The 14,483-nt window shown below is 42.3% G+C and overlaps 1 protein-coding gene and 1 pseudogene across 1 annotated transcript; one reads left to right on the top strand and one right to left on the bottom strand.

Moving 5' to 3' along the window:
• Positions 1–4,499: 4,499 nt before the first annotated feature.
• On the bottom strand, positions 4,500–6,804 carry LOC146502955 (uncharacterized; annotated as a pseudogene).
• A 1,111-nt stretch (positions 6,805–7,915) lies between these two features.
• Positions 7,916–13,401, top strand: LOC146502954 (uncharacterized). Its single transcript, XM_085130493.1, has 4 exons — positions 7,916–8,626; positions 8,868–8,948; positions 10,047–10,127; positions 10,208–13,401. Exons 1-4 carry the CDS (start codon positions 8,296–8,298, stop codon positions 11,125–11,127), a joined length of 1,413 nt encoding a protein of 470 aa, XP_084986619.1. The 5' UTR covers positions 7,916–8,295; the 3' UTR covers positions 11,128–13,401.
• The last annotated feature ends 1,082 nt before the right edge of the window (positions 13,402–14,483 follow it).

The raw sequence follows: 14,483 nt of genomic DNA, 5'->3' as shown, positions 1-14,483 counted from the left end.
AGAAATTAAACATTTGTAACGCGATTTTCCTTCGCCTGAGTTAACTAAGCAGAGTACAGCAGCAATAGTTGCATCCGGTAATGATTGAAAAGAGGGAACACTGATAATATAATCAAGTTTAATACGTTTTGTGTACGATAAATCTTCACCTGTGAACTTATGCTGCATCTACAGGTCAAAGATTTACTCTTTAAACCCGTAGCGGTGTCTGTGGGAGAACTCAGGTCACAAACTTGCAAATATAACCGCGGCTCTGAAGAACAAATCAAGTAGCAGCAACCTCTGCTAGACACAAACCATCAACAATAGCAAGGACAGACAGCTGCTGGTAGCAGAACTCGTTTCATGTTATGTACGTTTAGCTGTACAAAACACAAACACGCACAAGACTAATTTGCACTGAAATATTTCAAAATAAATCAACTAAACAAACAAACGAAGACCTAAAAACCAGTTTCAATTACATTCATTTTTATTTATATTGCACCAAATCACAACAACAATCGCACTTTATATTGTAAGGTACTCAATAATACAGAGAAAAGCCCGACAAGAATTTGGCTACAGTAGGAAGGAAAAACTCCCTTTTAACAGGAAGAAACCTCAGTCAGAACCAGGGTCAAAGACGGGCAGCCGTCTCAGAGACTGGTTGAGGGTGTGGGGAGGTCTTTGAACTGGTTTCCAGGAATCTTGAGCAAACATTAACAGAAAACCCATTAAACCAAATATGAAAAAAATGACTGACCTTAAAAGGGATTTGAAATGCTACACATATACAGGTTAATTTACACCACTGAGCGCTGCCCTCAGAAAGAGAGACAGATGGAACACTGTCTGAAGCTGGATTTAAGAAATAAGCTTAAAGTTCAAGTTTTAAAAACATGTTTAGCGGTTTAGCTAGCTGCACTCAAACAGGAAAAACCAGCTGTTAACCGTAATGCTAGCAGAGGCCGTTTTCTAGACCTCTCAATTCTTCAGAAGAGCTGCTTCAGACCAAACAGACTGTCAGTGGGTTTCCTCCCTTGGATGAAGACGTTGCTAATAATGTAACTATTGGCCAGTCATCTGGAAATACAACAAATCCTCCCACATGTAATATTTCCATCTCCACAGGAAATGACAAATACAAAATAATGAGGTGCGAGAGGGATCAATATGTCTCACTCTTTTGTCACAGGCGTTCCTCGGCACGAAGCACCAACTTTTATGTTACTGTGTTTATGTTACTCATTGATAAAGGAGAAGCTGGTAAAAGAAAACAAAAACCCCACAATCCTTCAGATACATGGCAGATTTTAAAATCATGACCATGAATGTCAGGGGATTACAAAACCCAACAAAGAGAGCAGTAGTTTCTTCTTACCTGGCAACATTTGTTTTTGACACCTTTTGTTACAAGAAGGGCAGTGATATACTGCTGTTTTCCAGACAATGGGTCAAGGGAGAATCCAGATTGGAGTGAGAGTGTTTTGTCGATATTGACAGTAAAGAACATAGAATAATTAACATACACGCAGATGCAGAACCTCCAGTTCCTAAGGAGTTATTAGCCAATCTAGACATACATTTCATGACAAATAAAGCTGTTGTGGAGGGTGATTTAAATGGCTCAGTAGACAGAGGTAAACATCTTTTGCTGCTAAAATTATTTATAAAGAAATTTGCTTTACTAGAAGATTTTAGGGAGATATGTAAGGATGATCCTGGAGATACTTGGGAAAACAGTAGAGGAATAAACCCCAGTTAGATTACATTTTTACTACATTCCTTAGTTTTAAAGGACCAGGAATCTATACTCCAACCTTGTGAATTGGTGGGAAGATGCAAAACAAAGAATAAAATGCTATATAATAAGATATTGCAAAGAAAGATAAAAAATAAATCAAAATCGATGTTAAATTCCACACAAAAAGAAATTGGCAATATATATTCTACTGACAATTCTAATGGTGTAAGTATGGATAGAGATTACTGCAGGACATTATTTAGAAAAAAGCTTGTACATTTAAAGTGCAGAAGCAGGAATATATGCAAATGAAAGATGCTCTGCCTATTTTTTCAGAAAAGTCAAAATACATTGTAAAAGAAGATCAATAAAGGAACTGCCGAGGAATGATGGGGTCATTACGGTGGCCCCTAGAGACAAAGCACATGCAAATTCCAAAACTATGCAAACGCATAGAAAAATCTGCTTTTTCAAAAATACCCAGGTTCGTGTGGACGTAGCCTAAGGCTATGTCATTTTCTAAAACTCCGTTTTTGCATTTATGTGTGGACAGAAAAACGGAGAAAACGCTAGTGATGTGCGGATCGATCCTGAAATATCGATTCCTCGATACCAGTCATTTGTGTTCTAGAATCGATTCTCACATTAAAATATCGATATTTTAGTAATTTAGGGTAAATTTGTAGTTTATCATTCACAGTAACACAGTGGAAAGAAACTATAACATTCGGATTGTCTAAATTCAACGGAACTACTTCCTCTTCCGCCTTTCATAGTCATGTGCGAAATACGGCTGTATAAATGTCTGGCAGCCCCTTGGCGCGCGCACTCACAACAATGGCTGAGCTCCACAAACAGCTGAGACGTGTTTTGCGATACATGTGGCAAAAAAAGTGAGGTGTTGTGGCCATACTTGCCAACCTTGAGACCTCAGAATTAGGGAGACATTCAAAAGGGCTGTTGGAAGGGGGGTTAAATACATTTTACAGGGTTTATTTATTGGATAAAATACGTTAAATGTCACCGTTATTATTGGCCGGCCCGGAAACAGTGGGGGTGTCCAAATTCAGAGGCTGCTTCCACCTGAGGACCCGGCTTTCGCGGTCTAAAGAAAGCCGGGTAGTACGTCATGTGCTCCCTCAGTGGACTGAAACTCTGCCGTCTGCTCCTTGTTATCTAAAATATAACCGGGCGCTGACGTAAACTCTTCTGTTTAATTATTTTCTGACGTTTATTCAGCTGTGTGAAAACCCCGGAGGAACCCCGACAGATTAATAAAGTTAAATTTAATTTAATCTAATCTAATAACTTTAATCTCAGCCAAACCGATTTACTCACGAACAAATAAAACACTTAAAAAGCCAAACAATAACATTTTTAAGTTATCAAAGTGACTTATATATCATGTTTAACCCGAGTAGCGAAAGACCGCGGGGGTTTGAAGACGATGTGTCGATCGGCTCAGATATTTGAAGTTTACATTTACATTTGAAGTTCTCACCTGACAATATGTTAAACGTTTTTTTGTGACCCAGAAAGAGAAATAAGAGTAATATTAAAACTAAGTTGCTGACGGCATTATTGGAAACTGGAATTGGCTAGACCGCGCTGTGAATTCTGCCACATGGTTTTTCAATGTTGTTGTCCGGGTGGACAATCGGGAGAATGGTGGCTCCGGGATTCTCCCGGAAAAATCGGGAGGGTTGGCATGTATGGTTGTGGCAACATCACTAACCTTGTCAAACACCTCACAGTAAATCATATCACAGAATATGAGGCGCGTATGTTGAGGCGAACTGAAGAGGAGGAGAGGGACAGGTGCTGCCAGGGTGAGACAGACGTCTCTCACGGAGTCCTTTAGTGATGCAAATAGCGCACAACTTCAGTTTTTTTATTTCTGTATGATGAACTCTGCATTATTAAGTGATAAGAACAAGTAATCTGATGTCCTGTAATCATTGTGACTATAATTTGAGAAACAATAAATAAAATACGTTTTTGTATAAAGTATCGGATCAGTATCGTCGATACCACCCTGAATATTACTTTGTATCGGATCGGAAAGGAAATCAGTGATATCGTACATCACTAGAAAACGCAGCGTCAAAGGTGTGCACCTTTTTTGACGTCACACTGTGCGCCACGTTATTGTTTCGGTGAAAGGAAAGGGAAATGGATTTTGAAATGCAGTTTATTAAAGTGCAATTCGAAAAAGGTTTTTGAAATGAAGACTTAAAAAGCATTTTAAAAATCAGTTTATTAAATTGGAATTCAAAAATGAATTTACAAATGCAGATTTTATTCCACAATTCATTAATTAAGCACAGGATTTTTTTTATTTCGATGCGCGTGGCTCTTGTGGTCCTCCATAGCAGCGAGCATTAATGCAGTAACTTTATTGAAAGTGCTGCTTTTCACTGACAGGTGGAAGAAAGAGTGGAGTGGGGTTATTTTCTGAGGTTAAGGCTATTAAAATGTAATATTCTGATTCATTTTAAAGATTTTCTTTTTTGGATCCAAACTTTTTTCCGCTTTCTGTTTGGCGATGGTGCGTTTAACATTTTTTTCTTTTTATTACGCCTGCCCTGTCCAGCACTGTAGCAATCAAAACTGTTGTCTGAAGGCTGAGAAAGACAGATTTACTTTCCCAAGTGGACCTTTTCCTATAGTCGTCCACTAGATTGCCATAGTTGATTCACTCGTTATTTATTTTTATTTTAAGTTATTACAATCAGAAAGAATAAACTAGAGGAGAAGAGGGATAAAGAGAAAAGACACTGAAAATCTTATTCACCAGCAAAAAGAAAACAGCAGAGCAGCGAAACTACAGCAACAACTAGCATAAGCATAGGTAACAGCAAATAATAAATACTGACTCGTACTGAGCAGCACACAAGACTGACAATGCATGATATGTTTGGAGGCAGCAGCCAGCCAAGAGACTGTGTGTCTGTGAATACCTTTTTGTACACCTGTGTGTGTATTCATAAGGTTTCTCCATGTAAATGTCTAATAGTAGATCGGTAGGTGTGGGGAGTCATAGCCCTGCCCCCAGGGACATGAAGCAGGCATGGAAGAGATCCAGGCCCCAGACATCTAGAGGCCGTCCAGAGTGCGGAAGCCCACGGAGGACCACCAGAGCGCCAGCAAAGCCACCCTCCTTGAAAGAGCTGTGAACAGTTCCAGATGAGGGGTCACCCAGCAGCCACGGCGCAGAAGCCACAGGGGGCGGGGCGGCTGGGTGAAATGCCCGCAGGCTCTGCCAGCAGCCAGCTGTGCCAGAGTGGACTGAGCCCCAGGCCCCGAAGGGGCCCGACCGAGTTACAGGCACCAGGCCCCTCCAAGCAGCCACCAGGAATGAGCTGTTACATACCTGAGGGCCCAGCACCGGACACCAAAAACCACCAACGCACCGACGCCTGAGGGCATCAGCCACTGGCAGGGAGTGTGATGGGGGGAGATCGGCTTCCATACTTTAGAGGGCCTGAGATGTTCACAGAGAGGTGGAGTCTAAGACCCAACCTGACATATAAACACAGACAAACAGGTGCACACAGACACAAACGTGCAGTGTTGCCAATTTAGCGACTTTGTCGCTATATTTAGCGAGTTTTCAGACCCCCTAGCGACTTTTTTCGGAAAAAAAGTCGCTAAAAAAAGACGTGAAAGCACATATCGCTTTTACTCTCAACAAGCAGCGGGTGCTGTAACGCAGTCAGTTCTTCTTTTACTCTTATGCTGTTTTGTGGATCACAAGGTTTAAAACTACTTATAAACACACACACAAAGTAACTCCACCAGAGTGCCTATTTCGGGTCACTTTTGCCGGTCCAAGCCCGGATAAAGGAGCAGGGTTGGAATTGTGACATTAAAAAAAACAATAATTGCTAAAAGAAATTGAATTTGTAGTTCTAAATAAACTCTAAATGCATTTAGGATGTTTTTTACTGACTTTATGTCTCTTCCACGATGTTATTTCTCTCTCCAGCAGCGTAGGTTACAATTACATTAGCATGACCAATTATGCAAATTAGGTGATGATGTCATTTAGCGACTTCTAGCGATTTTTAGGACAGCCAATAGCGATTTTCCTTACTGAGGAGTTGGCAACACTGCAAACGTGCATTCCCACCCTCATGCACACATATACACACACTCAGCACTCACTCAACGTGGAGAGAAACAGAAATGACCACTGTACACACTCACACTCCCCGTGCATACATAGCCATGGTCCAGGCACCATCACCCTCAAAGGGGCAATCTGCCCCCAAACCCAGGAGATGTTGCCCTTTTCCCTGTGGTGGAGACAAGCAGACCACACCCGGTCCTGCAGCAGCAAGGAAGCCAGCATCCCGGATCCAGCATCCCGGATCCAGCCCCCTGCCCCCAATGGCGAACAGAGAATGGAGTTATGAAGACCCCATACCTCTCTCTGCCTGTTCATGTGTGGTCTGGCTGCGTGCTGTTCTAATTTAAAACAGGTGGCCTCTCCTGCACCTCAGTGACATAGCTGTACTCCAAGGTCCTGCATGCCTGGGGGGTTGATGGAGTGGGAAGAGGGAGGCAGTTGGGGGCAGTTTAATAACACACTTTAATAAATGACAGTTTTAACCTAATTAAAAAACAAATACGTTGATTAATTGAAATAAGTAAACCAGTTAAAGAAAAACAGGAAAATGTAAGATAACAAAAACACACACGTGATAAATCAAGTTTGTTTATAAATAATCTGTATTTACAACAACAACGTGGATTTTTAAAATAAAAAAAATGCATTAATCATGTAAATTTCCTGCACCTGTCACAGACGTCCACACATCCAGGCAAAGCTGTCCAAAACGCTGAACTTCATGCTGTGTCACGGTTGGACATCTAAACGGTTGGATGCAGTTTGGACGTCGTACAGATCTGAACTGGTTATGGATTGAACACGATGGTCTGCACGTTTATCCGCCATCTAGTGTTTGGTGGGGGAGGAGCTTCTCTGTGGACGGCGCCGTCTTCAGTTCTTCTTTCTGTTTGTATTTTGCTTTTCTGCTTCTTGGGCTACCTGCCTCCTTCAGGGTTTCAGTCATTGCTCCACACTTCATGGCAGCAGTTCCTAAAGTTGCTCTAGCTGATTCTACCTCTGATACCTGAAAACTAAAACTTCTAACAGTCATGTTTCTGTATTGTATAATTTGCCTTTTATGGCATCAAGGAGGTTTGTAACGTATAGATCTTGGATGTTGTTATCTCCTTCGTATAAAACGTCTTGTTGCCCATAAAAGAGGAAGTTCACTCGGGCCCTAAAACTTCTCCTTTTTCTGAGGTCATATTATAATGATTGACAGTATTATATTATAAGGCCTGTGCCAGTAAAACAGCAGGAAGAACAGACAGAGGCCTTTGCCATCGGGAGGGATCGATTTCCACCCATGTAGCCTTTTTTCCTTTGTCCTTGCTTTGAAGCTGGGAGTTTTGGGGAGTCGAGTCCTGAAACTGAGCCATCACGTCGTGGGTGTATCACCCGCTCTGCTGTATAGTTGACCCACATCAGTGATTCCCAGGGTGCGGCTTTAATGAGGTCCCACCTATGGAGCGTTTGTCTGTGCGGGATCCGATGACGACCTTCAGTCAGCCTTCTCGTACATCAGAGAGCGATTATAGTTACACCTGGGCCTATCAGGGCCACTCACTTGAGCAGCTTCTTTTTAACTGACTTATTCTGATTTTGTTCTCATATTGTGTTTTATTTAAATGATATTTCTCCTTCGTGTTGTTGGTTTGATGTTTCAGTAACAACCTGCAAAAACTGTACTTGTAACCGCACACGGAGACCGTCGTGCACCACTGAGATGAGGAGGAAGAGGAGGAGGAGGAGATGAGGGTCTGACATCATTCTGCTGAACACAAACAGCTGCAAACTGTAAGTGTGTGTGTGTGCGTGTGTGTGTGTGTGTGTGTGTCGGTCTGCCCTGTCATCTGACACCTGTGAGGCTGCAAAGAGGTCACATTTTCAGTACAGTCAAAAACAGGAAATGCAGACTAACACACACACATGTGGGTGGGGCACCAGGTGGGCGTGGTCCAGGTGTTTTATTAGCTGCTGTGAGAGGTGAATTCAGAGAAAAGGCAGAAGGCGAGAAACACAACAAGGTGAGTTTCTTTAAAACCTTTAAACCAGGAAAAAACGACTATTTTTATTAATTTGTATAAAATGCATTTTCAAACACAGGACACCAAAGCATGTTTGTAACATTTTAAATGAATTAATGACACAAAACCAGACTGAACTAAATAATATTTAACACGAAAACAGTTTACTATACTTAAATATAAACATAATATAATTTGATAACACGGACAGATTTTAGGCAGATCGCACTGAGTAAAACCCTCTTTGAACAGAAGATAAAATCTTACTTTAAAAGTGACCCGAGGACTCCAGGGCACTGTTTTTCAAATAAAAATGAAGATGTATTCTTTATTTTTGTGGCAAATGTACAAGCCCTCATCGGTGAGTTAACCAGAGTTCATGGAAGCTCCTGACCTCCGTCGCTGGCTGACCGTCCTTTAACTCCTCGATGAAATGTTCACGTCCTTCCAGGAAACACAGCTTCAGAGCCCTGCACAAACTGACATCAGCAGCATCTCCTTTTTCTCTGCAGACCATGGTGACCTTTCTTCTTCATGCCCTGCTGGCGGTGATGTTCCTTCCTGTTGTCATGTTAACAAATGGGACCCAGTCCCATGTCCTCACCTTTGACCCAGCAGCTGTCAGTGACCTGGATGCTCATTGCCAGATGCTCCTTCAGTCCGGCGTCCCCGAGCATCAGATCCCCTGGTTTTGTGTCTGCACTCTGTGCCAGAACTCCAGAGGGCCCAAAGGAAACCTCGGAGACGAAGGGCTGCCAGGTAACCTGCATCTATATCATGACATTACAGACCACAAGGAACATTTTTACATTATTTTATTTCCATCAGACCAAAAATAAAGAAAAACATGACGAATATGAGAAGCTTACAGATTGTGTATCAGTCTGCACACATGCTTAAATTAACATGGGGCTGATTTACCGCTGCCTCTGCTGGACAGTGAAGGAACTGCAGCTATTGTTGCTCTGTCGGTTAATCAATCTGTTGCTCTCCCCGTCAGGTATTCCTGGTATTGCCGGGGAAAGAGGCATGACTGGGTTCAGAGGTCCTCCAGGTTTCGTCGGCAGACAAGGAGCCAAAGGTTACTGATGGGGAATGCTGTGAAGCAGGCTCAGTATTCCCAATATTCCCATTTTTCCTTCTTTAAGAGTCTCTGTCAGGTAGAAAAAAACTAATTTTGCAAGATGTGGCTCACTGATTGGGCTCTGATTCTTTTCACCAAAGCAATCTTTGTACCTGGCCAAGCATCTCATTCCTATGATTGGAAATCTAAAAGGGATTTAAAAAAACATTTTATGTGAAGGAATGTCAAACTATTTTACACTGTGAGCCACAAACAGGACGATTTCAGAATACTTTATTAATCCCTCACGAAATTATGTTAAATTATGTTTCTGTGCTCCCGAGAAGAGAAGCTTTCCTTTGTTTAACTCCACATTTAATCTGTAATTTATGTTAATTTTCTTAATATAGGAACAATACGTTTAATTTAAACTTGTCCGTTTTTCTACAGGACAAAGACGTGGCCGTAGTTAATGACTGTTAACACGACTGTTTGGGCTTAAATTATAATAAATAAATGTTACAGAAAGAGTTCTGATGGCTCATTCTCCACACTGTCCTGTTATTATATAAATAATAATTTCTCTAGTAGATCATAAAAAATCAGGAACTCTTCTGTCATTTAATTGTTTATCTATTACGTTGTATCGCGTGAACAGCCATTATTGTTATTATTATTTACTTTATTTTATTTGAACAGTTTTTCCCAAAATGCCTACAGCCAATCAAAAACACCACTTCAAATTTGAATCTCTTTGTTTTTATAGCGTTTACCACGAGAGCAAAAAGAAACGCAAATTCCTGGTTTAGCTCTTAAATATGACTGTGTTAGTCGCCCCGAAAGCTGCTGTGAGAGGCTGAAGTTTAATTATTGGATGATAGATGATCAGTTCCTGTTACGAGCAGTGGAAAATATAAAAGGTTTGAAGCTGCTCCTGTTTCTGCATTGACTGTCTTCTCTTTATGAACTTGTCTGAAAAATACTTCATTTCACCACTAGGGGCTGCTGTAGTTTAGTGCCCTAAACTGCTTTGACTCTACTTGTGATTTTCTGTTTTGCTATAACTAAATGTTTACCATGGTGTGAGTCACCTGACTTTATCTGTTTTGTGTTCAGGACAAAAAGGCGATGATGGGGTTAAGGGCGACCGGGGACCTGAGGGGCCTGCAGGACTCAGAGGACTGCAGGGCTTCAAAGGTGAGTGATGAGGCAGTCATCGGGTGCTTCACCCATTGAGCCTCAGAACACGTCCTTATCCTGTTTCTGTTGGTCTGCAGGTGAAAAAGGGGAGCAAGGTTTTGAGGGTCTTCAGGGGGATCCGGGTCCTAGAGGATATGATGGTGTCTGTCCTGATAATTGCAAGTCCATCCCTGGAACTCAGGGACCAACTGGTTTGACAGGCCCTGCAGGATCCAGAGGTCTGCCTGGCACCCCGGGGATGCCGGGTCCCAAAGGTGCCATGGGTGAGATGGGAGAGTTTGGGCCCCCTGGTGTTCCTGGCTCTGTGGGTGAGAAAGGAGAGCTGGGGCCACAGGGGGAGTGCAGATGTATAGATGGAGCCAATGGACATAAAGGCGAAAAAGGAGATACAGGAGGCAAAGGTGATGTGGGACCAATGGGCACCGTGGGCCAAAGAGGGCCCCAGGGGATAACGGGAGACATGGGGCACATAGGGATGATGGGTCCTCCAGGTCCCTGCATGCCCGCCATCCAGTCGGCCTTTGCTGCAGGCCTGACGACCAGCTTTCCCCCACCTAACACCCCCGTGGTTTTCTCCTATGTTTATTACAACATCCAGGAGAATTACAACCCCAGCACCGGCATCTACATCGCCCCCATCGATGGCACCTATGTCTTCAGCTATCACGTCAGCATCTCTGACAAAGTCCTGAAAATCGGCCTCTTTCGTAACTTCATGCCAGTTGTTAAAACCACAGAGGCCAACCAGTTAGCGACCACCTCACAGTCAGTGGTCCTTCACCTGCTGAGGGGAGATTGGGTGTGGATTCTGGTGAAGGATTTGGTAACCAACGGCATGTATGTCAGCAATGAGGCCAGCAGTGTTTTCTCTGGCTTCTTGCTGCACCCAGATTCATGTGAATTGGCTTTACTCAGAACCCCCATGACCCCCATGACGGTTCCCGAAGAGGGATACACCTGGGCCGGCACGCCTGAGTCCAGCACCCCCCAACCCTGATCAAGTTACACTCATGTTACACAAAAATATTTCCCACCAATCAGACCGACACAAACATAGTGTAACCACAGACGATGTGCTTGAACATCAAACGTCAGGTTTTTGCACTTTGTGAACCATCCTGTAGAAACCTTATGTTTTAGACCAATAGGGTGACTTCTGGTGTTGTGGTCTCATTAATTTTGGAGCTTTTCTGTTTTCTTTGTATTTCTAGAAATTACAGATGGTATCTGATGGGGTGGTTTCTCTCCGAGCCTCTGCTGTAATAACATCCTGTATTGTTGGCGTGTCCTCGTTTCCTCCATGGTTTCAGTAGCGCTGGAGTATTTATCTCCCCTCTTTTCTCTCTGTCTTTGTCTGTAAACGGGTGTGAGCTCCAAACTCTGAGATTTACAGGCAACGAGTTACCTGATGATCCCCTGACACCGAACCAACTGGGCGGGTTCTCCCAAAACAGCTCCGCTCTGCTCCAGACAATGAAACCGAGACAACACCAATCTCTGTCGCGCCCTGATGACTCAGCCAGAGCTGTTCTCTGTTTTCCAACAGGTCATGCATCAGAAACATCAGCTCTGAAGCATCTTCACATGCAAACATGTCTGTGAGACGCACAGCTCAGTCACAGCTCAGCATCTTAAAATTCCCAGAGGAAAAAACTTGTATTTTAATATTGGAACACTTGCATTGCAGGCGTTGAGTCTTTTAAAAGAAAAGCTTGTATCGCTGTGTGTTATTAGGTCCAGGTGTTGGTGTCATCAGGTTCCTCACACAAAGCTAAGAATAAATAAACTGGGAGCTCAATATATAAAACACAGTTTATTTAATAAATACATTCATTTCAGAACATACATGTAAAAAAGCCTCCCGCATCCAAACCCAACAGGAAATCAGCCATTTTGGCATCTTTGCTAATAAAGTTTTCTTAATTGAACTTTTATTTTTACAGGAAGTTAATTAAAATTTAAATGTTTCTCTGCATAGTTCTGTCCATCGAGATTTTAACAAACTCCTGCTTGAGTTGTAACAGATCAGTTTTCAGAAGACTTTGAAGAGTCTGATGTGCCGACCTCTTCATGCTGTGATGGAGGTGTGTCACGGGAACTGTGCCAAATTTTGATATTTAGATATGAAATTTTAAGTTGCTGTGATTAATAAATTGTTCAGTTGACCCCATTGCATGCGAGTCCCAGCCTGAGCACAGCTACCTGCCAGTATTCAGTCACAGTCACAGTGCCACCTAGTGGCAACAGGGTCATTGCCATATCATCCAGTATATGTAGCAGCCAATGAGTCCCAACCCCGCCTACAGGAAGTGCCTGAAACACATGCAGCATGCTGACGGTCACCAGTGTTGCCAACTTAGCGACTTTGTCGCTATATTTAGCGAGTTTTCAGACCCCTAAAAAAGACGTTAAAAAAAAGACGTTAAAAAAAAGACGCTAAAAAAAGACGTGAAAGCGTGTATCACTTTTACTCTCAACAAGCAGCGGGTGCTGTAACACAGTCAGTTCTTCTTTTACTCTTATGCTGTTTTGTGGATCACAAGGTTTAAAACTACTTATAAACACACACACACAAAGTAACTCCACCAGAGTGCCTATTTCGGGTCACTTTTGCCGGTCCAAGCCCGGGTAAAGGAGCAGGGTTGGAATTGTGACATTAAAAAAAACAATAATTGCTAAAATAAATTTAATTTGTAGTTCTAAATAAACTCTAAATGCATTTAGGACGTTTTTTACTCACTTTATGTCTCTTCCACGGTGTTATTTCTCTCTCCAACAACGTAGGTTACAATTACATTAGCATGACAAATTATGCAAATTAGGTGATGATATCATTTAGCAACTTCTAGCGACTTCTAGGACAACCAATAGCGATTTTCCTTACTGAGGAGTTGGCAACACTGACGGTCACTGCAGCTGTAGCGTTTCGCTGTTCTCTATTCTCTCTATTCAAACAAAACAGTTTCAAGAGCTTCATTCTTGTGGTCCACATTAGAAAATCAATCATTAGCAGGTGGGGTGATTCTAGTTCACGCTGAAATAAAAATCAAATATTAGAGATGTTGTGGGTTTTGGTTTGTGATTGTCCTCTGTATGAATACTTGTGTGTTGTTAAATTTAAAAATCCTCTATTAAAATAAGAAAGAAAGGAATCTGTCATTTCATGTCTGAATGAAAACTAACTGCACGTTCAACAAGAACAACGTTAGCTTTAGAGCTGCACTCCAGACGAGTCCGAGCTGTCTGTTGTGTCTCTACAAAGTAAACCTCGACTAAAATTAATTCACATTCACAAAGAAACTGTCTGAAGGCTGAGCACATGTTAAGCATGTGTGATGCTTCAGCTGCCTGTCTCAGTGAGAAAGTTGCCACCAACTTGGTTCAGGCTTCATTCATTTCTGTTCAACATCCTCGACTGCCAGGGTTTGCATTGTTGGCTGCACAGCAGTGTTTAATTTTCAACAGATTATGTTCCTGTGATGATGCGACTCTGACACAGTGACAATCAGTGATGGGAATAACGGCGTTACTAACGGCGTTGCTTTTTTCAGTAACGAGTAATCTAACTAATTACTATTTCTATCATTACAACCCCGTTACCGTTACTAACAAGAAAATGCGGTCGCGTTATTATTTTTCAACAAACAGTCGGTTGAAGCTGTCTTCAGGTTACCGCAGGTTATATTAGTTGCACGGAAGTAGCTGTAAGTAATCTGGGCGCTACAGCGGCAATCACTTTCTGGCTGACATCACTTTTTATCACAACACCTGGAGCTCAGGGGGCAAAACAATCGCATGAGTGCTGCTGTTTGACTGAAAAAGAATAAAGCAGTCGTGGTAAGACAATCACATGACCTCTTAAAGACAAAGCAACAAGGTGACATATACCAGTTTATAAACTGTGTTGATCGGCCACGTAAAACCAGAGTCATGATAAACAAGATATACGCGGCGTTTTTTCCTCAATAGTTTCGTCACGTTTGCTGTCTAAGGACAGCGCAGCGAGACCTCTCTGCTTATGAGCAAAAAACAAACAACCCTTTCGTGTTGGTGGAAAAATGCACCATATCGACCAATCAAAAACTGATATGGCAACATGACATTTGATTGTTTAGTAAGAGGGGGAAGTTTTAGTGACAGCGAGAGAGAGAGAGAGTTTTGAGAGGTGAGAGATTTGTGACGTTTAGCGTGTTTGCAGTGTGTAGTTAATGTGTTGTCTTGTGTAGTTAGTGTGTAGTGTTGTGGATAGTTTTGTGTTGTGTGTCAGAACAATGAGGCGACTGCTGTCTCCAGGTAGAAACAGCAGTGACACACCTGCTGCTGTCAGAGCTGCAGGTATCAGGCTGTGATGTT

The sequence above is a fragment of the Neolamprologus multifasciatus genome, chromosome 14 (assembly GCF_963576455.1).
Source record: "Neolamprologus multifasciatus chromosome 14, fNeoMul1.2, whole genome shotgun sequence".
NCBI lineage: Eukaryota > Metazoa > Chordata > Actinopteri > Cichliformes > Cichlidae > Neolamprologus > Neolamprologus multifasciatus.
Note: the sequence above shows the minus strand (reverse complement) of the source record. Positions and strands in the feature narration are given on the sequence as shown.